The 24,509-nt window shown below is 49.0% G+C and overlaps 1 protein-coding gene across 2 annotated transcripts in view; it reads right to left on the minus strand.

Moving 5' to 3' along the window:
- Window positions 1–24,509, minus strand: part of UNC5D (unc-5 netrin receptor D) — a 121,515-nt gene that overhangs the window by 16,862 nt on the left and 80,144 nt on the right. The window contains exons 6-12 of one of the 2 annotated variants that reach the window (XM_066567468.1): window positions 23,984–24,151; window positions 22,791–22,955; window positions 11,821–12,006; window positions 8,749–9,126; window positions 5,493–5,577; window positions 2,844–3,012; window positions 1,321–1,548 (exon numbers count right to left, since the gene is read on the minus strand). In XM_066567468.1, the coding sequence (XP_066423565.1) occupies window positions 1,321–1,548; window positions 2,844–3,012; window positions 5,493–5,577; window positions 8,749–9,126; window positions 11,821–12,006; window positions 22,791–22,955; window positions 23,984–24,151 (1,379 nt within the window). The remainder of the gene's footprint in view (window positions 1–1,320; window positions 1,549–2,843; window positions 3,013–5,492; window positions 5,578–8,748; window positions 9,127–11,820; window positions 12,007–22,790; window positions 22,956–23,983; window positions 24,152–24,509) is intronic. The other variant, XM_066567469.1, reaches the window with a different exon arrangement.

A 24,509-nucleotide genomic window follows, 5' to 3' on the forward strand; every position in this document is an offset into this window, starting at 1 on the left:
CCAAACACCACTTGGCAACCCCTACTCTGATATTTTATCCAAAAACCTCTGTAATTTGCCATATTTTATCCAAAAACCCCTGAAACTCCCGTATTTCTTCCAAAAACCTCTGAATTTCCCCATTATTCAATCCAAAAATGAAATTCCCCATATTTTATCCAAAAATCTCTGTAATTTGCCATATTTCACCCAAAAATTAAATTCCCCATATTTTATCCAAAACCCTCTGAAATTTGCCATATTTTATCCAAATACCTCTGTAATTCCCCATAGTTTATGTAAAAACCTCTGCAATTCTGATATTCCTGATAATTCTGTAATTCCCGTATTCCTGGTATTGCCTTGCTTTTAGGGCTGCATCACTCCATGAATTCAGGACTGTCTCACTATCCACACACACCCTGCTCACTCCTGGCAAGGCAGAGAACTGGTAATTATTCTTCTGATCATTTCCTCCAGACTCATCAGGAAGACACCGGTACCCACTAATTGTCTAAGTGTTATAAAGAGGATAATTAGGCAGCCATTGTGAGCCTCTAACAATCCTTTTGGTGCCTTGGCTTTTATTAGCAGCACAGAGGCAGCAGCTCCACTCACAGCCCTGTTCCCATTCCTGTGCCACAGCAAGAGGAAGGAAAAAAATTCCATCTCACAACTGTTTGCATTTCAGTTCCCCAAAGAACAGCATTTTATCAAAAAAAACCCTCTGTAATTTGCAATATTTTATCCAAAAACCTCTGTAATTTGCCATATTTTATGGCAAATTCCATCTCACAACTGTTTGCATTTCAGTTCCCCAAAGAACAGCATTTTATCCAAAAACCTCTGAAATTCCCCATATTTTATCCAAAAACCTCTGTAGCTCCCTGTATTTTATCCAAAACCCTCTGAAATTCCCCCTATTTTGAGCTCCTGTGTTTACCAAAAAGCCAGAGAATGTCACTGTTGTGTCCTGGAACATGGTGCAGGAAAATAATTCTGATCCCAAGTGCCATGTGGGGATTTGGCTTTTTTTTTTTTTTTTTTTTTTTTTCCTAAGGGGAAATGCAGGATAATTGAATTTTTGTAAACCAGGGCTGGGTGAGTTGTTTGGCTAGCTGAGAATGTGGCAAAAAATGAGAGAGCAAACAAGAGAGTTTGGCCGCCCTAGAGCTCTCAGTGTAAATCCACAACTGCAGGGAATTTAAGGGATTTATTCAAATGCAGCAAGTGCTTAAAAAAATCCAATATTCCCATTGGGTTAAGGTCGGGGATAAAAGGAGTAAAAGGGTTTAATGGGAAAACCAAGCAAGCCCAGAGGAGCAAAGTGAAGGCATTTACCTGGAATGCACAAGGGGTGTTATCCACACAATAAACCCTCAGATTGTAATCCAGAGAATTGCAAGACAGGCAGCCAAAAACGGCGACTTTCAGCTGTCGAACGGCGCAGTCTGAGATGGGTTCCCCAATTAGGGCATAAGTTCCAAAGCTGTTTAAGAGAATGTGACAGGCATAAGGATCCAACAGGCAGTAGCAAGAAGTAGTTTCCTCTTCCACAGACATCACTTCCTGCAAAATGAAATTCAGGTTTAAAGAGAATAAAGTGAAGTAGAATCAATAGGCCTCGACAATAGGAGTCATGGCATTAATTCTTTATTTTTATTCAGCTGGAATGCAGAGGGTTGCTGGGAGCCACTCTGGGGGAAGGGGAGAAGGGGGACTGCTTCCCTGAGTAAATATTCCCAATTTAGCCCTGAGTCAGCAGGAGGATTTATGGCCATGCCCAGCACAGAGCTCGCTGTGTACATACAATAATAATGATGATGCCTAAGCAATTTTAGCAGCTTTTTTCAAGTGCTCTTGACTTTCTGGCTAATTTTTCCCCCCAGTGTCAAGTTAAAAAATTACCTTGAATGTTAAAGTCAATAAGCAAACCTTGAACAATGGCTGGGCTTTGACTTCCTTCCAGAACATCCATTACAGCCACGTTTCCTTTCCTCAAAAAACTGCCTCTGCTCCTCAGCCCTGCCCTGTGTCCCTCTGTCTGTGTGTCCTGTGACCCTCTGTCCATCTGTCCCTCTCCTCAGTGACCCAGGCTGTCTGAGGCCAGCACTGCTGGAGCTGCCCAAGCTCTGAGTAAATCTGAATCAGGAAAATGGGACTGGGAATGGCTTAAAGCACAGCAAAACCCAGTAAATCTGAATTAGGAAAATGGGACTGGGAATGGCTTAAAGCACACCAAACCCCAGGCAGGGACTCAGAGAGGGACAGGACAGAAGGACAGGCTGCAGCCATGGCATCCATGGCTGGGCTTTGTAGCCATAAACTTCTGCACATCTTCATGTGAAACACCCAAACCCAATTTTGCTGCGTCTTCACAAAACACAAAATCTTTTTCACTGCGATTGCTTCTTCTCTGTGTCTATCCCCACCAGAACCTCTGCACAACCAAGACTTAACTCCATTTCCACACTGGGGGTAGGGGGATCAAATATAAGTAAATAAAGGAAGTATAGAAAGTAATCTTATCCCCTAAAGAGTTGCAGCTGAGCCAATTACTAAAGATTAGGAGCAGGCCTGATGTTAACAGGCTGCAGCTGTAGCCAATGAGAAGAGTGTTATAAAGGAGTGGATTGGTTGGTTGAGGGGAACTGGAGCCTGTGAGGACAAGGAGGAATCAGTGCCTAGAGGAGCTGCCTACAAGAAACATCAAGGAGGTACAAAACTCTAGCGACACAGAACCCTTGCAATGTAATGGCAGTAGAACTCTTGCACTATAGTGACAACAAGGGTGGCCCCGACGTGATTCAAGAGAAATGACCCCGATATGACAATAACTGGGCACAGCCTGGGGCTGGGCTTACCTCCCACTTGCCCTGCTGGGTCCTCCTTTTGAGGTGGATGCTCCAGTGCTGGGGGTCGGCGTGGGCGCAGTGCGGGATGCTCAGGGCGCAGGGGGTGCTCACGGCCAGATCGGGGGGCCCGCAGCTCACCTCAGGGCCCAGCAGCACCTCAGGGCCCTCTGGCTCCAGGCTTGGGGCAGCAAAGACAAGAGTGGCTGTCAGGAGTGAGAATTCACTGAAAAGAGTTCAAATCCAAGCACCTCCCTCATCTGTATCGGGGTCTCTGTGGTCAGGATGACCCCAAGATGTGTTAGAAAATCTTTTTTCCCAGCCCAACAGCTGAAGAAGAAGAGAGAATTCCTTGGCTCTCATTCTCAGGATTGGTTATTATTTCTTATCTATTCCATTCTTTCTCTGACCTGCTGAGGTCTGTCCAGCAGGTCGGGTTGTGGCACAGTCCCTGCCCTTGGGGTGGTGTTGGCTTTTTATACTAAGAACTGCCTGTGCTTTATTTACAATAATTTTCCAATACCTATCATGTGATGGCGTTTGCAGGGGTCTTAGGATGAGGGACAAGACAAGGATCTGACTCCGTAGTCCAGAAGGCTTGATTTATTATTTTATGATATATATTATATTAAAATTATACTAAAAGAATAGAAGAAAGGATTTCATCAGAAGGCTGGCTAAGGATAGAAAAGGAGTAAAAATAAAGGCTTGTGGCTTGGACAGAGAGTCTGAGCCAGCTGACTGTGATTGGCCATTAATTAGAAATAACTGCGTGAGAGCAATCCCAGATGCACCTGTTGCATTCCACAGCAGCAGATAACCATTGGTTACATTTTGTTCCTGAGGCCTCTCGGCTTCTCAGGAGAAAAAAGTCTTAAGGAAAGGATTTTCCATAAAATGTGTCTGTGACACCTATCACCTATGTTAGACAGTCTGTCTCTAAACCAATCCAGAAGTGCCACCATCACCGCAGAAGGTGTAGGACAAGAAGAAGAAGGAGAAAAATGGACACATCCAGATCCCTCCATCTTGCCTCTTGAACTCCCATTCTACATCTCCAAAATTCTACTTTTTCACCCTGTGACAAATTCACTGTCATCCTACTCAAACCCTTGTGGCTTGTAACTCCTCACACAAAGTTGGTAATTGTTTTTTCCATGGGTTAAAATCAAAGGCACAGGTGTTTGTGACTCTGTGCTAAGGTCTCTGAGCCCCCTGTCAGGGTCTCAAATCCTCCAGGGCAACCAGAGGAATGTCCTGGGTTCCCACACTGCTGCTCATTTCTGCTCATTTCACGTGGAAGCAGCAGCTGGAGATGAAACAAACCCATTAGACCCCATCTAACTCCAATCAGCGGCCGGTCAGTTTAGGGCTCTGGTATTTAAAGCACATTTCAATTTGTTTAACCCAAATCCAGCACTGGAATTGCTCTGTGCCAGCCAGCCCAGCTCCGAGCACCAGCTGGTCCCGTCCCCACCGTGCTCTGCCTTCAAACGCTGCCATCAACAATATTTTCACAGGAGCGAAGATAAAACAAATTATAGCTGAAAAAACACAGGCTCATAAATTCTTCCAGATTGAGTGTGATCTCCCTGCTTTGAAAACCCATTTGTATTCTGCAGGAGGAGGGAGCTCAGTGACTTTTACAGACTCAGGGACAGGGCTGTGATTGGAACTAGGGCTGGGCCAGGTGCAGCCGTGGCTCTGGGACAGGCAGGGGAGATCCCACCTGAGCTCCAGGGATTCACCTGGGCTCAGTTAATGGCTGCATCCTCTGCCTGCTGCCTTCCAGAGATGTGTAATCTGCTTTTCTTCTCTCTCACTCCAGCAAACTGGAGCCACCCCCACACCAACGTGTTTTCCGTCTCTCTTGGAATAAATCCCCAGGCAGGAGCAATGCCAGAGTGGAGGAGAATCCCTTGGACACTGAACCAGCAATTGAAACCTCTTGCCCTGCTGGTTTTGTTGCTGTTTGGTTGTATTTTAATCCATTTGGGTTCTAAATCACTGGGCGTGCAGCTCCCTCTTCAAACGAAATCAAATGGTGTTTCCAAGATAAAACATGAGAGGAGGAACCTCAACCAAGGTAAAAATTAGGGAAAGGACCTCGACCAAGATAAAAAATAGAAGATAGAGGATTAAAACCAGGATATAAAAAGGGGAAAAGCCCAAGGTGAATTGGGTACCCCATTCCAGTGCCCTGACATGCAGCTGTAGCTGTGGGTGCCCAGAAAATGCCCTTTCCATCACCACTCCTGCTAAAGACAGGCTGGAATGTTCCAAGCCTCCCCTCAGTCTGTGTGTACAAGTGTTGGTGAGAGGGAGACTGCAGGGGAGGAAAAAAAGCCACAACAAGGTAACAAAAGAAGGCCAGTTCCTTTTTTCCCTCTCTCAAGTGCCACAATAATCAATTCTGCTGAAGCCTCGGTGCTTCCAAGTGTCTGTAGGATTTTCAGGCTTAAAAAAAAAATAAAATCAAAGCACCCCCAGAGCCCGAGGTGCTGAGCTCCTCCTGAGCAGGGAGAGGAGCAGCAGGCACAGGAATTCCAAGGGTTGCACAGGAGCAGCACTCCAAGGGCATTTGTGTGTCCCTCTCAGGGGCACAGCAGGGTGGGGACCCCAGGAGTGGCTCCTGCAGAGCCATGGTCCCAAATCTCTCACCTGGACTCCTTCTGAGTGATGGCCAGGTAGATTTCCCAGGAGCTCTCCTCTGGAATAGCCCCGTGTGGAATCAACAGACTGACCCCTGGAAAAGAGCAAGGGCAGGAGTGACCCTTGGGAAGGGCAGGGTTGCCAGGGATGGGGAGCACCACCGGAATGTTCCTCTGCGTTCCTGCTTCTCGTGGCAACCTCACCAGATGAAAGGAATGTAAACTATCCAAGGAAACAAAGCTGTTGCTTCCCCGTCAAAGGAAAAGACATCTTATTTCCCAAAAAAAAAGCCTCTTGGAGGCTCTTTCCTTTCTGAAATAAGACTTGATCATTGTGGGACCCCAAGGAATCTCCCCATGGAGAGGGGGATCATCCTTTTGTCCCCACACATCCCAGCTCCTGCACCCCGGTGATCCCATCCTCCTTCCACACCGCCAGAGTGGATCAGAAGTTAACAGGGCAGTTTTCCACTGGGGACCACTGCAGTTAAACTGCTTTATCTCACTCAGGAGAGTGAGGGGGGATGTGTTTGGCATCTCAGGAATGAGGGGGGACGTGTTTGGCATCTCAGGAGAGTGAGGGGATGTGTTTGGCACCTGCCACACAATGCAGAGCCCTGGTGATGCCCTGACTCCATCAAACCCCCTCCCCAAATGCAGGCGAGCCCGAGCAGCGGGAGCTGCTCTGATTTGGTTGCTTTGCTTTAATTTGAGCCTTTCCTAAATCAGTGTTGGAGCTGGGGATTTTGGAAAGGACATGGGGATTTTGGATGCTGGACAGCATTTCTAGAGCATCTGGAGCATGGCCAAGGAGGATCCTGTGTTTGTGGGACAGAGCAGAGCCAATTCCAGGTGCCTGTCCCCACTCATCCCAGCTCCTGCACCCCGGTGATCCCATCCTCCTTCCACACCACCAGAGTGGATCAGAAGTTAACAGGGCCGTTTTCCACTGGGTACCACTGCAGTCAAACTGCTTTATCTCACTCTCAGGAGAGAGGGGGGACGTGTTTGGCATCTGCCACACGATGCAGAGCCCTGGTGGAGGCACCGACTTGATCACACTGGAATTTACAACTGCTTGGCACAGCTGATCTTACATAAAGGCAGCAAGAATTACATAAATTTCAAGTGGACCAAATACATATTTTAATAATCTAATTGATGGGACTATCATTACATAAAGTAGCTAAATATACAGTATGAGGGAATTCTTAATTCATGCCTTAACTTTGTGCCTCTGCAATGTTCCTTCCTCAGCACAAAACCAGTCTGTGGAGAAATGAAAACATTCCCCACGTTGTGCATGCCTGGGCTGTCACTGTTATCAATCCTCTCTAAACACAAGCCACGTTTTTTATGGTAACCTTTAAAGCACCCGTTTTGTGGGACATGAAGGATAAAGCTCTAAATCATCCAGTTCAACCAGAGAGCAGCAGATAATCCTGGAGCCACTGCTCAAACGAAAACAGAGCTGAATTTAAAGTGGATAAATATCATTGGAGTTGAAGGATGATAACACCTAGCTGGCAGTATCTGGCCTTTTTGTGCTGCCTTTTGGGGAGAGAAAATACCCAGGCTAAGGGCTGGGATTTGGGGTGATGCAAGCACGACCCTGGGGTGCAGCTGCAGGGCTGCGAACCTGCAAAGCTCTGATCTGCTGCTCAGCTCATTCCACAACAAACAAACCAGCCTGCAGGTCTGAAACGTGTCCCACAAAGGTCACAAAAGTCAAAAAGCACACAAAGCAGAGGGAGCCACAAAGAAGAGGGAGCATCCCAGCCCCCAGCCAGGGCCAGGGGCCCTGCTTTGGGCATCTGGGAGCTTTTTGCTCCAAGAAAGGGGAAAAGGGGCAGGCAGGAGGGGCAGTGGGGCAGTGGGGCTGTCCCCAGGCCTGGCTGCTGTCCCTGTGTCTCCCCATGGGGCAGGGGTGTGGGGCTGGAGCTGCTGCTGGAGCGTGAGGAGCCCCTTATGTAAGATCCAGCACCGACCCTTCCCGGGGAGCCTCTGCTCTGGAGCAGCATCCAAGCAAGGCTCAGCTTTGATTAATGTGACTTTCATGCTGAAGACATCAAGAGAGGCAGTAATTTAAAACAGTTCAAATAGGCATAATGCCTCTTCAGTCCTCAGCCCAGGCTTCCCTCTGATCACTCGTGTCCTGTGTGGGCAACGTGCCCTACTTCCAAAATTTGCATTAACGGGGCCCCTACTTCTTCTTTCCTGGAGAACAATTTTAAATTTTAATTTTTTTAAAATTTAGTTATAAAACACAAAATCAGGCAGCCTAAGCTCAAATTCCTCTACGTGCTTTGACGAGCAAGGAGCCACCTGTTGCACTGTGATGTCAGTGTTTGCTTCAGAACCTCGGGTGCCTCCCCTGATAATTCCCTGCCAGGTGTGTCAGTCACCTCTCCTTCCCCTCCCAGCACTGTCTGTCTGTCCTGGCATTCTAGAAGGCCTCGAGTGATTGGGCAGATGCAAAGGATGCCCTCTACCCCTGGGGGGCCCTGGGCCATCCAGGTGTCCTTTGTCCCTTTGTCCCTCCCCTCCTGTCCCTGCTTGGTGGCTCCCTGCCCCTTCCCTGCCCCTCTCCCCGGGGTTCAAAGGAGCAGCAGCCACGGGCTCAGGGAGTTCTGTGGGAGCTGGTGCTGCATTCAGAGGCCTGAGGGCCAGAATAAAGCTCTGGATCCAAACCCTCCCTCAGAACCGACTCCTTTCCTTCACCATGGCCTGAAAGCTTCTCCACAGAGGGAAACCTGAGGAGCAGCCCCTGTTATGGGGGGAAGCTCCATCCCAGCAGCACCAGAGCTCCTGCAGGCCTGGACTTGTCTGCAGGGCCCAGCTGCAGCACCCAGGCAGCCCAAAGTGTCTGTGGGGTGAAACACCACACACCCAGGCAGCCCAAAGTGTCTGTGGGGTGAAACACCACACACCCAGGCAGCCAAAAATGTCTGAGGGGTGAAACACCACACACCCAGGCAGCCCAAAGTGTCTGTGGGGTGAAACACCACACACCCAGGCAGCCCAAAGTGTCTGTGGGGTGAAACACCACACACCCAGGCAGCCCAAAGTGTCTGTGGGGTGAAACACCACACACCCAGGCAGGCAAAAGTGTCTGTGGGGTGAAACACCACACACCCAGGCAGGCAAAAGTGTCTGTGGGGTGAAACACCCCAGTGCTGCTGTTTGGTTCAGCACCAAGGTTCAGACAAGCTCCCATCCACGTGTCCCATGTCCACAATATCGGTAATATTCCAATAACCACTCACCCGTGTTGGGGACCACCAAGCGGCCCCCCAGGTGCCCAAACAGGGCCGTGCTCCTCAGCTCACTGCTGCTGGAGATGGAGGCCAGGTTCTGGATGAACATGGCCTTGTTCCTGGCCTGGAGGGTCCCAAAGGGCCTGGGGCTGCCGTGGGGGAAGGTGCCGGGGTGGGCCTTGCCGTGGAACTCGGCCCGCTCGGTGACACCCAGGGACACCATGAAGGAGCTCTGCACCTTGACCTTGATGTCGGCCAGGGGGTTGAACAGGGAGGACTCGGTCATCAGCTCCTTGTCCAGGGGGTCCTGCAGGCAGATGGGGCCGCTGTAGGTCCTGCTGACCGTCAGCTCGGGCTGCAGGGACGAGTTGAGGAGCAGGGAGTTACCTGTGGGGACAGCAGCAGGGAGGGAGGGTGAGGGGAATGGGGGGTTTGTCTTTCCAAACCAGCTGGTGGATAAAACCAGCGCTGGGAGAGAAAAGAAACAATGGGAAGGGTTCCACTGATTGATGAATGGAAAAAGAGATTTTCTTTTACAAATAAACTTTAGGTTTGCTGGTAAATCAAATTAGACATTGAAAGATGAAGGAAACAATGGGGAAAAAAACCTAAATTCTGTATGAATTAAAAATTAATTTTAATTTTACATTAGAGGGAAATTAATTTTAATTTTACATTAGATGGTTTTACATTAGAGGGAAATCTTTGGGATCAGGTGTTCTGGGAAGTCTGAACCTCTCAAGTACCTCAGAAATGGGAAAAAACCCTGAATTCCATAAGAATTAACAATTAAAAGGAGAGTTATGCATTAGAGGGAAATCTTTGGGATCAGGTGTGCTGGGAAGTCGGAACCTCTCAAGTAACTCAGAAATGAGGAAAAACCCTTAAATTCATTAAGAATTAAAAATTAAAAGGGAGGGTTACACATTAGAGGGGAATCTCTGGGATCAGGTGTTCTGGGAAATCTGAACCTCTCAAGTACCTCAGAAATGGGGAAAGAGAGAAGGGAAATGTGGCTGGAAATTGGGATAAAAAGGGAGGCTGCATCCTCTAAAAATCTGAGAGACCCCAGGGGATGCCCCATGGCCTCTGCCTTGATTGGAATAAAGTCGAAGGACTCCTGTGTGTCTCCTTTTTGGACACAAACCTCTGGTTGTGGATTAATTTTCTTGACAAGGGGACACCTCAGCAACCCTCCCCGAGCTCTCAGATCTCCAAATCCCTGTTGGATTTTGCAAACATGAAGTGTCAGATCTTGGCCCAGTTCCTCCCAAAACACAAGGCCACTTCAGAGAGCAGAACTGGTGCCCAGATCCGACACTTGGTGTTTGCCAGGCCTCAGGCAGCTCCAGAGCGCAGGAATAACCCAAGCAGGAGCCTCCTTTGGTTTGGATTCAGTCGTTGTGTTTGCCCCGTTGCCTCTCTTGTTGTTTTCTTTCCTTACATTAATCCCCACTGGGTGACAACATCTTCCTGCAGACCTTCCACACAAACCCACAGCTTCGTGCCTGAGGGAAACTGGGCTGAAAGGGAGGGGGGACAAGAGTGATACAGGGAAAGACACCACAGTTATTCATTTTGAGGTGTTTTACCTCAGAAAATGCTCTGAAAAATGAAAAGTGCATGCATTTAGGGCCTGAGTCCTCTGGCTGCTTGGTTTTATGGTGGGGTCTTTTTCTTTGGTTGTTTAGTTGGGTATTTTCAGAGCCTCCAGAATGAAAGGTTTTAAGCATTAAGCCAAGCAAACAATTCCCCAGACTCAAAACAAGACTCAGACTGAACCACAAAGGAAAATGTTCTTGTTTGAGACAGTCATTGAGATTTACACAGCCCTAATTAAAGGTTTGGATTTAGAAATGGATGAATGAACTTCCTTCAAACGTCCTTGTCTGCCAAGCCCTTTTGCCAATTTCTTGCAAGTCATGCTTGGTGAGGAACGTCTCCAGGAAATAAAGAAACTGTAAAAACAACCCCACAAAACCCCCCCAAACAAACTCTGCAACATATTTCCCTTTTCTGAAGAGAGAACAGAGACATGGGGACACTTTCACAGCCTGCCCACGCTCCCACCCACCCACAATCAGGCAGGTCTGAGGTAGAATGGCAGCACAGAATCAATAAACATCCTGCTTCCATCCCCGCTCCTCTCCCTCCCCACCTTCCTGTTCTGAGGGAATAACATTCCTGGAAACCTGAGCGCTGCTTTTAGCAAAGGTTTTGTCCATATTTTATGGCACTGGTGGTGTTTTCTAGATCTTCAGGGGTCCAGTTTTACACAAATTGATTTCCCTCAGTGCCTGTGTTACAGCAGGTTACAAAACACTTCCAGCTGGGGGTCTCGGATTATCAGGAAAAGAATAATTCCTTTTATTGGAGTGAAGGAAAACTCTGTAACTGAGAACAGGAGGAGCTCCAGCTGTGCTGCCCGGGCTTGCTCTGATTTGGTTGCTTGGCTTTAATTTGAGCTTTTCCTAAATCAGTGGAGGAGCTGGGGATTTTGGAAGGGATATGGAGATTTTGGATGCTGGACAGCACTCCTAAAGCATGTGGAGCATGGCCAAGGAGGATCCTGTGTTTGTGGGACAGAGCAGAGCCAATTCCAGATCCCTGTCCCTGTCCCCCAAACCCCCTCCCCAAACACAGGCAAGCCTGAGCAGCGGGAGCTGCTCTGATTTGGTTGCTTTGCTTTAATTTGAGCTTTTCCTAAATCAGTGGAGGAGCTGGGGATTTTGGATGCTGGACAGCATTTCTAGAGCATCTGGAGTGTGGCCAAGGAGGATCCTGTGTTTGTGGGACAATTCCAGATCCCTGTACTCATCCCAGCTCCTGCACCCCGGTTATCCCATCCTCCTTCCACACCACCAGGGTGGATCAGAAGTTAACAGGGCCATTTTCCACTGGGTATCACTGCAGTCAAACTGCTTTATCTCGCTCTCAGGAGAGAGGGGGGATGTGTTTGGCACCTGCCACACGATGCAGAGCCCTGGTGGATGCCTTGACTCCATCAAACCCCCTCCCCAAACGCAGGCGAGCCCGAGCAGCGGGAGCCCTGCAGAGAAGAAAGGAAATCGCCGCACTAACCTTGTCTGACTGTTTTAAAATTAAAAGTCTGGAAGCCTCCCGTGAGTGCAGAGGAATCAATGACATCCACGCCGTACTCACTCTGACTGCGCCGGTACAGGGTCACCCCCAGCGCCAGCACGGCCACCGCCAGCACCGCCGCCGCCAGCCCCGAGTACAGCGCCACGTCCGCGCCGCGCTCCACGTCTGCGGAGAGACAGGGTCAGCAACAGGGGGATGTGGGGGACAAGAGCTGTGTCAGGGACAGGGGACATGGGGGATGTGGGGGATATGGGGGACAAGAGCTGTGTCAGGGACAGGGACACAGGACATGGGGACATGTGGGGACATGTGGGGACATGGGAGATGTGAGGGATATCAGGGGACATGGAGGGACAAGAGCTGTGTCGGACACAGGGACATGGGGACATGGGGGATGTGGGGGATGTAGTGGGACAAGAGCTGTGTCAGGGACAGGGGACATGGGGGGACACGGGGGGACACAGGGGGATTTGGGGACATGGGGGATGTGGGTAACAAGAGCTGTGTCAGGGACAGGGACACAGGACATGGGGACATGTGGGGACATGTGGGGACATGGGAGATGTGAGCGATATTGGGGATACAGAGGGACAAGAACTGTGTCGGACACAGGGACATGGGGACATGGGGATGTGGGTACAAGAGCTGTGTCAGAGACAGGGGACATGGGGGGACACAGGGGGATTTGGGGACATGGGGGATGTGGGGGAACATGGAGGGACAAGAGCTGTATCAGGGACAGGAGACATGGGGACATGGGATACATGGGGGACATGGGGGATGTGGAGACATGGGGGATGCAGGGGGACATGGAGGGACAAGAGCTGTGTCAGGGACACGGGGACATGGGGGGATAGGGGGGACATGGGGGGACAGGGGGGACATGAGGAACCAAGGTGGAGCTGGGCACAGAAGCAGGGGCAGCACTGGATAACAAGGGCTGAGAGGGTGAGCGGAATCCCCGATGGAGCACCCCAACCTGGAGAGCCTGTTTGGGTTTGGGGATGGAGCACCCCAACCTGGAGAGCCTGTTTGGGTTTGGGGATGGCTCACCCCAGCCTGGAGAGCCTGTTTGGGTTTGGGGAGAAGGAATTGACTGCTGTGACAGAATGACCCCAAATGAATCCTGCAGTAATCCATAACTGAAATATCCCATCCCATTCTCCTCCATCTGCTGGGATTTGTGCACCATGGAATTAAATCTCTTGGCACATCCCCTAGGAGGGTCCTTGGGAGGTTCCCTGAATTCCCAGCTCCAGGGTGAGGGCAGGGAGCTCAGAGCCCACCCTGGGCAGGGTCTGGGTCCTGCTGGGGGCTTCTCCTCCACAGCAGAGCCCCAGGAACAGAAACTGGATTTGTTCATGGCCAACAAGAGCAACGAAAGCTAACTGGGAAATCCAGAGTGCTCCAGAGTGTCAGTGAATGAACTGCACTGCATAGAAATAGGGTGCAAAGTTAAAAATCAGCGTTTAATAAACAGCCAATTACAGAAATTACTTAATTACTGCTTGGGAGGAGGCTTCTGTTGTGCTTTTCTGCTGAAAGTCAGATAATTTCATTTTAGCTGAGTTTTGAAAACGAACGTGGAACTTCAGAGTGTTGAGATGAAAGGAACGAGCACCTCTGGGCAGCATTTCCTTGGCTCAACACTTCCTGACAAAATAGAAGTGTCTGAAAAGTGCCACCAGCCCCAGCTGGATGTCCTGGGAAGGGGCTGGGCACCCTGGAAATGGCAGCACCAGTCCCTAAACCCTGAATTTCAGGGACTGAATTTCAGCTGGGCACTCCAATCCAAAGTAAAATCAAAGGTTTGGTTCAAACATCCTCGGCAGAAAACATCCCCCCCATCCCCACTCTCCAACTGGTCCCAGTCAGCCCAACCATGAGATTCCAGCACCCACTCAAAACCCAACCCAAAAGAGACACTTGGATATCAGTTTTACCAGAATCACTTAACCAAGAAAATACTGCAAAATTCCTGCTGTATTTTCGAGTAATCTGCAAATGAAATATGGTTCTGCTTTTAACTTGCTGGGAAGGAAAAAGAAAAATCACAATATTTGCATGGAAACATCAGCTTTGGGGAGGATTCCACCTTCTGTGGCAGGCCAGGAAACCACACTGAACAAACTTGTAAGGTTACAAAATTCAGCTTCCTAGAACAATTCCATTGCCACATGGTTCCACCAACTCAATCACTAAAAGAGAAATGTTTGGGGTTTTTTTCCCTGAAACCTTTTTTTCCCTTTTTTTTTTTTCCCCCATGAGATCCCTCCTTAAAAATGCTGTAAAGAGAATTTTAAGCTCAGTTAGGGATCCAATCAAAAGTAAAATCAAAGATTTGGTTCAAACACCCTTGACAGAAAACGTCCCTCTCATCTCCACCCTCCAACTGATCCCAACCAGCCCAACCATGAGATTCCAGCACCCACTCAACCCAAAAGAGATGTTTGGGTATCAGTTTTACCAGAACCACTTAACCAGAAGAAATACTGAAAGAAAACACTTCCTGCAAGAGTATTTCCCGACTTTGCAAGAAAATACTCCTGCAAAATTCCTGCTGTATTTTCAAGTAATCTGCAAATGAAAAATGGTTCTGCTTTTAACACGTTTACACGTTGCTGGGAAGAAAAAAGAAAAATCACAATATTTGCATGGAAACATCAGCTTTGGGGAGGAATCCACCTTCTGTGGCAGGCCAGGAAACCACACTGAACAAACTTGTAAGGTTACAAAATTCAGCTTCCTAGAACAATTCCATTGCCACATGGTTCCACCAACTCAATCACTAAAAGAGAAATGTTTGGGGTTTTTTTCCCTGAAACCTTTATTTCCCTTTTTTTTTTTTTTTCCCCATGAGATCCCTCCTTAAAAATGCTGTAAAGAGAATTTTAAGCTCAGTTAGGGATTGCAGAGAGTGAGAAACTGGCTGGCAATGTGAGAAGGGGACAGGCCAGACAGAAAAAGCAAAGAAAAAGGGGCCACAAAGGCAAACTGGAAATGTCTCAGATGGGACCAAAACCACACAAAAACCAATCCAAAGCCCCTCTCTCCCAGCCCTGTTTTGTTCCCCAGCACCAGGTGCAGAAAGGAAAGTGCAGGCAATAATTACATTTCTATTTCTTCCAATTTCCTATTCCCAAGTTTCTTTGTTGTTACAGGGAATTAATTACGAGTTGCTATTGTTGAGTTAATTTCTGTGGGTAATTAGAGCAATGAGTGAGGCAGGAGGAGGGAGGGGATGGATCTCCAGGAACAATTGGGGTGTTTCCCTACCCAGGGAGAGCTCCAGGGTTTTGCACCACAAAGCATCTCCAAATCTTCCCTTTGGATCACTGCTTTCAAAAAGGAAAGTGCTGAAAATGGGGATTATCCTATCCCTCCTGCCCTGCTGGGATCATAAATGATCGAGTCTGAGAGAGGCAGAAATATCCTGGCAGGAAAAGCTTCCAGCCCCAGGGGGAGGATCCCAGAGCTGATCTCCTGCTCCTCAGGTGCTCTGGAATTGCCATTTCTGCCTCCAAATCCCCTCAGGGAGTTCAGCATCTCCCTCCCCATCCATTCCCATGTCAGGCAATTCCCCTTTTCCGCTTTTACACGGTTGTGCATGGGTTAAAAATGAGAGGGAGGGCACGAAATCCAAAAAAAAATGGGAGCGGTTGGACTCAAGCAAAATCTTTCTGAGGAGAAGAATTCTCTTTTCATTGACTCTGAAATATCTCCAGGGCTTGAATTGGAGCCTGGTCTATAAATTTGATGATTGAAGCCTCCTGAGGGCCCTTCCCTGGAATGAGTTGGTGGTTGCTGCGTTCCCAGAGCTGCCCCAGTGCCAGGAAAAGCCTGTCAAAGCTCAGGGGAACAGGGCTCAGAGGATCTTCCTCAGGGTTTAGTGGGGTTTTAAGCAGCTTTATGCTAAAAGGGCAAACCCAGAGTGGCTCAGTATTCCTGGAATTATTCCCATGGAACACAACTCCATGAGAAAGGAGCCTTTCTTTTGGGATTTTGGTGTTTCTTTAGAAACAACCACTGGTTTGTTGTTGTTGTTGTTTTGGGGTTTTTTAAAAGTAATTTTTACCTCTTTACCTTCTGATCTTTTGTTTTGGAGAATTCCTTCCATGGAAAATTAGAAATTAAGGGAAGGAGGAAGTTGTGGGAAATCTGGGGGAAGCAGGGTGAGGTTCTGTTTTTCCTTTTTTCCCAGAAGGGAACAAAGTGGAAAGCAACCAAACAAACCAGAAAAGCAAACATTTATAGTCCACCAATTATTCCTTAATGAGCTGCATCCTCCAGGCCTGGGGGTGGGAGGGACCCTGGCAGGCACCACAAATTTTATCCCTTTCTGCTCCAGGATCCATGTTTGTGGTAATTGCAGCCCATTTTTCACTCCACCTCCTGCCACTGTTACACAACATTTATTGAAAGCACATTTGATGGTAATGAAGTTTCTATTAACTATGATTAAGTTTCATAAAGCACCTGAAGATAATTTAAGATGTGCAGGAGCAGAAAGTGAAACATTTGGTTTAGTGCATTAGGAGAGGTAATTGATTAAATTATCTCATTTCCAAGCAGAGCCGTGCAGGGCCCACCTCCCCTGCTCCAGCATGGAGGGCAGGGCTGGGAGATGGGCAGCAGACCCCAGAGGTTCTTCCCAGGTTCTTCCCATCCCTCCCACAGCCCCAAGCCCTTTCCTCACTCTTGGAGCCCAAGGATCACGAGTCAGGGGCTTGGGGAAGAGATCCTTCAGTGGAACAGGCTGTGCCTCAAGGAGCTTCATCCCTGGCTCTGATTTTGCATCCTGGAGCAGCTCCTGCTCTGTGAGCTCTGTGTCCCTGCCCTCCTGGGACCTCTGCTGCTCACAGGGACCCCGGGACGTGTTCAAGTCTCTTTTCCCAGCCCGGCAGGCAAAGAAGGAGTCAGAGCTCTTCTGTTCTCGCTCTCAAGATTGTTTATTGTTCCTTATCTATAAAATTCTTTCTCCTGCCCTGCCGAGGTTCATTCAGCAGGACAGACAAGGAGGAGGGTTCAATTCCTGCTGGTGTCCCACCCTGCACAGCTCAAGGCCCTTTCCAGGGGTAAATTCTTCCTGATGTCCCATCCTGGCAATGCCCTACAGCCTTTTCCAGAGGGAAATTCTTCCTGATGTCCCACCCTGGCACAGCCCTTTCTATGAGGAAATTCCTGCTGATGTCCCACCCTGGCAATGCCCTTTTCCATGAGGAAATTCCTGCTGATGTCCCTGGCAATGCCCTACAGCCTTTTCCATGAGCAAATTTCTGCTGATGTCCCACCCTGGCACAGCTCAAGGCCCTTTCCAGAGGGAAATTCTTCCTGATGTCCCACCCTGGCACAGCCTGAGGCCCTTTCTATGAGGAAATTCCTGCTGATGTCCAACCCTGGCACAGCCTGGGGCCCTTTCCAGGGGTAAATTCCTGCTGATGTCCCACCCTGGCAATGCCCTACAGCCCTTTCCATGAGGAAATTCCTGCTGATGTCCCACCCTGGCACAGCCCTTTCTATGAGGAAATTCCTGCTGATGTCCCACCCTGGCACAGCCTGAGGCCCTTTCCAGGGGTAAATTCCTGCTGATGTCCCACCCTGGCAATGCCCTACAGCCCTTTCCAGGGGTAAATTCCTGCTGATGTCCCACCCTGGCACCGCTCAAGGCTGTCCCCTCTCCTCCTGGCCCCTGTCCCCCTGCTCTCCTGCCCTGTTGGGGTTGGCAGAGCTGCAGGTGCAGGGCAGAGCAGCCCTGAGATGATGCCAGGCACAGAAACACCCTCCAGGTGAGACAGGAGGGAGCTGAGCAGGACCAGAACTGCACCAGGAACCCCAAATTCCGGCAGAAATTCCTTTTTTTCCCAATTCCAGAGGTCGATCCTGAGCTGAGCATGCCCTGAGCCAGGGCTCCCTGTCAGACAGGAATTGCTGAGGACGATCCCCTGGCTCACTGAACCTGCAGATGCTAAAGCCTCTCATAAAACCTTGGCTCCTCCTTAGCTCCTAAACAAACAACCCAAACAGCAAAGGAGATGAGGGAAATCATATTTACAAGAGAGAAAAAAAAAAAAGAACTTTGGGATTTTAATTCATGAGTTTTTTTATCTGAGAGGGAGAGAAAGAGAGGAAGCTGCACTTAATAAATTTACATGGAGCATATCTATCTCCTATATTGCTTCTATATAAATGAAACGTTTTCTCCTCGTTTGCTGACAATATGAATATTTTATGCTGTCCATGTTTTTCTCTTCATCTTCTCTTTTTTTCTTTCTTTCCCCCCCCCCCCCCCCTTTAAATCCCTATCAGGAAGTTCCTTTGCAGCAATTTCTCACTTGGTTAATTCAGGTTATTTGTTGGCTCTATTGGATGCTGTTGTTTATTTACACCTCAGCAAGAAGGAAGTTCAATACCTTGCAGTGGATCATTGGCAAAGAAACTCAGGTCGGAATTAATGATTCCTTTGTGTGTTTGATGCATGGAAAGGCTGGTGATGGGCACTTAAATTGGTTACAAGCTATAAAAATGCCTGGTTTATTCACATTTTTGTACCAAACACCCCCAAAAATGGCATTTCTCTGTGTGTGCATGAACACACACATCCATGTGCCCCCAGCAGATGGAAATATGGGATAAAAGGGGGTTTTTCTATTTTCCCCATTTTTCTATGGGACTGCAGCTCTCAAAACTGAGCCTGCTCTGCCTCGCTCATGCCAAACACTTGAGCCACCATTTATAACCTAAAACCTGCCAAAGTAATCCCTAAAATTGGGAGACTCGGGCGGATTATGAGGCTCCTTCTCTTCATTTTAATATTTGTGAGGATGCTCGGTTTAGAAATACTTAACCCAGAAGATCGCTGGATTTTGGCTTTGCCATTTTTTTTTGGATGAGGTTTTTATTTCCCTGCCCGAGGTTGGCTTTGCTTTTGCAGGAGAATGAGGCACAAAAAGACCCAGAGAGGAGGGTGAGACTGGAGGGTTTGCAGTGGAGCAAACCCTTCCCTGCTGCTGGCAGGGGCTGCCTGCACCAAACTGCAAAGGGAAAAGCATTTCCCATGGAAATGGAGATTCCTGCATCCAGGAGCCTCCTGGCAACAGCAGCAGCGCTGCTGGGAAAATGGAAAACAAAATGATTTGTGATTGTGCTGTGATTATTGGGGGTGCATTAGTAAAAACATGTTTGCAGGTCAGTCCCTGTGGCCCTACTTGTTTGTTTTGGTTTTGGGCACTGGGAGAAGAAATCAATAGGTTTTGAAGTCGGGAGAAATAGCTTTAAAGCAAACAGATAAAAGTGAAACAAAAAGCTCTCAAAAAACCAAAACTCCTCTCTTTTATTAAGCAAAGAGAAAGCTTTCACCTCTGCAGGAAAGAGAGAAATCCAGGCTGGCAAAGCATCCAACTGGGAATCCTGGCAGGGAATAAACACTGGGAGAACAAACGCGCTGGACACCAGTGAGGTGCTGGGAGTGTCTGGGGCCAGAGCATCTCTGCATTGTCACATCTTTTATGGAAAATCCTTTCCTTAGGATTTCTCCTCCTGAGAAGCTGAGAGGCCTCAGGAACAAAATGCAAACAATGGTTATCTGCTGCTGTGGAATGCAACAGGTGCATCTGGGATTGGGCTCATGTGGTTGTTTCTAATTAATGACCAATCACAGTGAGCTGGATCAGACTCTCTGTCCGAGCCACAAACCTTTGTTATCATTCCATTCTTTTTCTATTCTTAGCCAGCCTTCTGATGAAATCCTTTCTTCTATTCCTTTAGTATAGTTTTCATATCATATGAATCATAAAATAATAAATCAGCCTTCTGAAATATGGAGTCAGATCCTCGTCTCCTCCCTCATCCAAAACCCCTGTGAGCACGGTCACAGAGAGACACCCCAGGAAACATCCCAGGATCAGCACAGTCCCTGAGAGCTGAGTGAATGGCACTGCTCCCAAACCCTCTCTGGTTATTCTTTCTTAAAACACAGGGAAGGAAAAAAAAAAAAATTAAATTACATTTCTGTCCTTGGACACCTTGGAGCTGTTCTGTAGCCCTGGGAATTTTAAGTGCTGGGATCCACAGCCAGAGTGCTGAGTGTTCCCTCCTTCCAAACCCCAGCAAAATCTGATTGAAGCTATCTCTGAAGCCTGAATAAATACACAGGATGCTCTCTGCCACTGGGAAAGTATTAAAACCCAGGGCAAAAAAAAAGAGCGAGTTCATTTTGTTTATAAGAGAAAAGGCAATGCAGAACCATAGAAACAAGGACAGAGGGCTGGTTAAACACAGCATTACACAAAACAGACACATCCTTGTTTACAGCTCCCAGCCCTGGCGCTCCTGATGGCTCCCGGGGCTGCTGTTCCACCTGACAAGGTGACAGCACAGGGACAGGAGAGGGCTCAGGGCAGGGATAAACTCACAAATTCCTGCCCAGCTCCCCATGCTGGGGAGGGACAGCAGCAGCTTCCCAGTGCCAGATGCTTCCCGTGCACTGGCTGTGAAAAATACATGTGGTTTATGATTGGCTTTTCGTAAATATTCAAATGAATATTATATGTGTTGTGTTAGAAAGTAATGCTGTGTTAATTCTCTTAAGCAGTGTGTTAAATATAGTTTTAGGTTATAAAAATTGTTAAAATAGAAACGATGCTATGTAAGATACTTTTTTTAAAGAAAGGACTCGCACTGAGATAGCAGCCACAGGACACCTGAATCTTTCAGAGAAAAAGAATTTATTGCCCTCTCATCAGAAGAAACGAACTTCTTCCTGAACTTCTTCCTGCCTCGAAGGTGCTGTTAGGATTCAGAGGAAGCAGCTGACACTGCCCAGACAGAATCCTGTGTTTGAATGGAATTTATGCATCATGGATGGGGTGTATGAATATGCAACAGGCTGTTGCTTTTAAGGGTTAATCCTCTGTTAATGTGGGTCCTTTTCCAGGCTTATTTTGCCCAGAAAAAGGTACCCAGACGTCCTTAACTCTTTGTATTTGTTGTCTCATATTGTCCTAATTCAAATTGTCCAAATTATTATTACTCTAACTGTATTACTATTTTTATAACCATTTTATTACTATTAAACTTTTAAAATTTCAATAAAACAAGCGATTGGCGTTTTTCACACTGGTGAAGGGCAAAGCCTTTCCCAGGGAGCTGCAGCTCTGCCTGGGTTTAGCTCCTGCTGAATGCAGCAAAAGGAACAAACTCTGACCTTGGCCGGCGCCTGCACCCGCAGCAATCCCAGGGGCTTTGCCCGTTTGCTTGCAGGGAAAGGCTGAGGAGCACGTTTGGTTATGGGGGTGGGAGTTGCACCCTGCAAACCCCCTGGATTTGGGATTTTAGCATCACCTGATCATTCACAGGCAGAGAACGAGCAACACAAATCCAGAGACCTGGAAGATTTCAAACTCTGCACGGAAAACCAGAAAACCACGTCTGTTGTGCTGTGATTTCAGGGTTTGCTTCAGAACCTCGGGTGCCTCCCCTGGTAATTCCCTGCCAGCTGTGTCAGTCACCTCTCCTTCCCCTCCCAGCACTGTCTGTCAGTCCTGGCATTCCAGAAGGGCCTCGAGTGATTGGGCAGATCCAAAGGATGCCCTCTACCCCTGGGGGGCCCTGGGCCATCCAGGTGTCCTTTGTCCCTTTGTTCCTCCCCTCCTGTCCCTGCTTGGTGGCTCCCTGCCCCTTCCCTGCCCCTCTCCCCGGGGTTCAAAGGAGCAGCAGCCACGGGCTCAGGGAGTTCTGTGGGAGCTGGTGCTGCATTCAGAGGCCTGAGGGCCAGAATAAAGCTCTGGATCCAAACCCTCCATCAGAACTGACTCCTTTCCTTCACCATGGCCTGAAAGCTTCTCCACAGAGGGAAACCTGAGGAGCAGCCCCTGTTATGGGGGGAAGCTCCATCCCAGCAGCACCAGAGCTCCTGCAGGCCTGGACTTGTCTGCAGGGCCCAGCTGCAGCACCCAGGCAGGAAAGAGTGTCTGTGGGGTGAAACACCACACACCCAGGCAGCCCAAAGTGTCTGTGGGGTGAAACACCACACACCCAGGCAGCCCAAAGTGTCTGTGGGGTGAAACACCACACACCCAGGCAGCCCAAAGTGTCTGTGGGGTGAAACACCACACACCCAGGCAGGCAAAAGTGTCTGTGGGGTGAAACACCACACACCCAGGCAGCCCAAAGTGTCTGTGGGGTGAAACACCAGAATTGCCACTGTTTGGTTCAGCAGCAAGGGCCAGACAAGCTCAGGCAGGTCCCATCTGCTGCCAGCCAGGGGCTGTGTACAAATCACAAACAGGACAGGATTGCTGGGAACGTGCCTTGAGCTGTTTGATTTTCCAGCATCAACCTCATTCCATGGTTATGACAATGGGAAGATGCCACCAGCTCACATCCCAGGCAGCAGACCCAGAATTTAATGTTACAACTCACTTTATAAGTTTTTTGACCAATCCCACAAAGCAAAAGCACATTGACAGTAGTTCTATCCAACCACTGTAAGCACAGGTACCTTTGGTTAAACAATGCCTGCTTATTTCAAATACAATCCCTGCTTGTGAGCCTTCAAACACAATGCACAGAGCTCCATTATTCAGCTTAGAACTCCCTAATATCTCTCTAGATAAACTGTTCTGTAGATTAGGGAGTTATTCTAGACAAGTGTTAATACACAAACCATTGTTCTATTTGTCCTCGCTTTTCTACAGTTTAAATAATTTTTCTGCTGCCCAATCTCATGGCTGCTGCTCAGCTCTAATCACAGTTCTGCTGCCTCTGAGGCCTTTTGCAGCTTTCCCAAAACCCTCTGATTTTATGGATTCCCACAATATCCACAATATTGCTAAATATTCCACTACACGTCCCTTTCCATGCGAGTGTCTCAGACACAGGAGCCCCACCCAAAGAGGTTCCCCGGCCTTCAGCCCCCCCCTCAGGCCCTGCCCAGCCCCGTGGCAGCTCACCTTGGATGCAGAGCCCCTCGGTGCAGTTCTCGGACTCCTGGCTCAGGCCCTCGCAGTGCTTGCCGCCGTTGCGGGGCGCGGGCGCGGCGCACTCCCGCACGCGCAGGTGCTCGCACTCGGGGCTGCACACCGACCACTCGCTCCACACCTCCCAGCTGCCGTCCACTGCCCGGGGAAAAAGCGCAGTCAGCAGCTCCTGCAGCAGCGCTTCTTTCATCTCTCCCCCTCCATAATTCCACGTGTAACGCGCTCCCAAGCAAACTTTCGCCAGGTAAATAGTGCGTTTCACGAAGCTCTCAGCTGTGTGTTTCTCTTTCTGGTGTTCTTAACATCAGCTCCCCATCTCTGCACTAACCCCAGACCCCCACCCATATCCCTGATTTCTCCCCGAGCTGTTCTGGCAGGGTTTTGGGGGTGCCAGGAGCAGGAACAGCAGATTTGTGTTTCCAAACAAGCTGTGGGCCTGCTGGGAGATAAAACCAGCACTGGGAGAGAAAAGAAACAATGGGAAGGGTTCCACTGATTGATGAATGGAAAAAGAGATTTGCCTTTACAAATCAACTTTAGGTTTGCTGATTAATGAAATTAGACATTAATGGGGAAGAAAAACCCCTAAATTCAGTAAGAATTAAAAAAGAAAAGGGAGGGTTATACATTAGAGGGGAATCTTTGGGATCAGGTGTTCTGGGAAGTCTGAACCTCTCAAATACCTCAGAAATGGGGAAAACCCCCTAAATTCTGTAAGAATTAAAAATTAAAAGGGAGGGTTATGTATTAGAGGGGAATCTTCAGGATCAAGTGTTTTGGGAAGTCTGAACCTCTCAAGTATCTCAGCCAATGGGGAAAGAGAGAAGGGAAATGTGGCTGGAAATTGGGATAAAAAGGGAGGCTGCATCCTCCAAAAATCTGAGAGATCCCAGTGGAATGGCCCATGGCCTCTGCCTTGATTGGAATAAAGTCAAAGGACTCCTGTGTCTCCTTTTTGGACATGAACCTCTGGTGTTTGTGGATTCATTTTCCTAACACGGGGTAAGATCCAGCCTGCCCACAGGTGCCTGGCACTGCACCCACACCCACACCCAAACCCAAATCCACACCAGGCTGGGCCGCATTTCCCGCTCCCTTCCCAACTCCCTGCTGCTGCTTCCCACCGAAAGCTGAGGCCCCCAGAGCCCTCCCTGGCTGGGACTCACCGGGGCAGAGGGAGGTGCAGGTGATTTTCTGCACGGACATGCCCTCGCAGAAGGCTCCCCCGTTGAGGGGCGCGGGGTTGGTGCAGGTGCGCGAGCGTTTCTGCCAGCCCCGGCCGCAGCGCGCGTTGCAGCTGGACCACTCCGTCCACGAGGACCAGCCCCCGTTCACTGCAAAACACCAGCGTGGCAGGGGGGCTGAGGGGCTGGGGGGCTGTGCCAGAGCCCCCCAGGACCAAACCCAAACCCATCCCCACGGGAAGGGCTTGGTGGGGTGCAGCAGCTCGTTTGGGGAGTCCCTGAGGATGTTGGCTGGTAGCAGCAGGCAGGAAAAGAGTCCACACGATTTTTGAGGGTTCTAATTAAAACACCAGCGTGGGGGGGCTGTGGTGCTGTGCCAGAGCCCCCCCAGAACCAAACCCAAACCCATCCCAGCGGGAAGGGCTTGGCTGGGTGTAGCAGTTCCTTTGGGGGGTCCCCAGGGAGTCCCCAGTGGCAGCAGCAGGCAGGCAAGGAGACTCCACACAAC

This window comes from Molothrus aeneus, chromosome 29, assembly GCF_037042795.1.
Source record: "Molothrus aeneus isolate 106 chromosome 29, BPBGC_Maene_1.0, whole genome shotgun sequence".
Lineage (NCBI taxonomy): Eukaryota > Metazoa > Chordata > Aves > Passeriformes > Icteridae > Molothrus > Molothrus aeneus.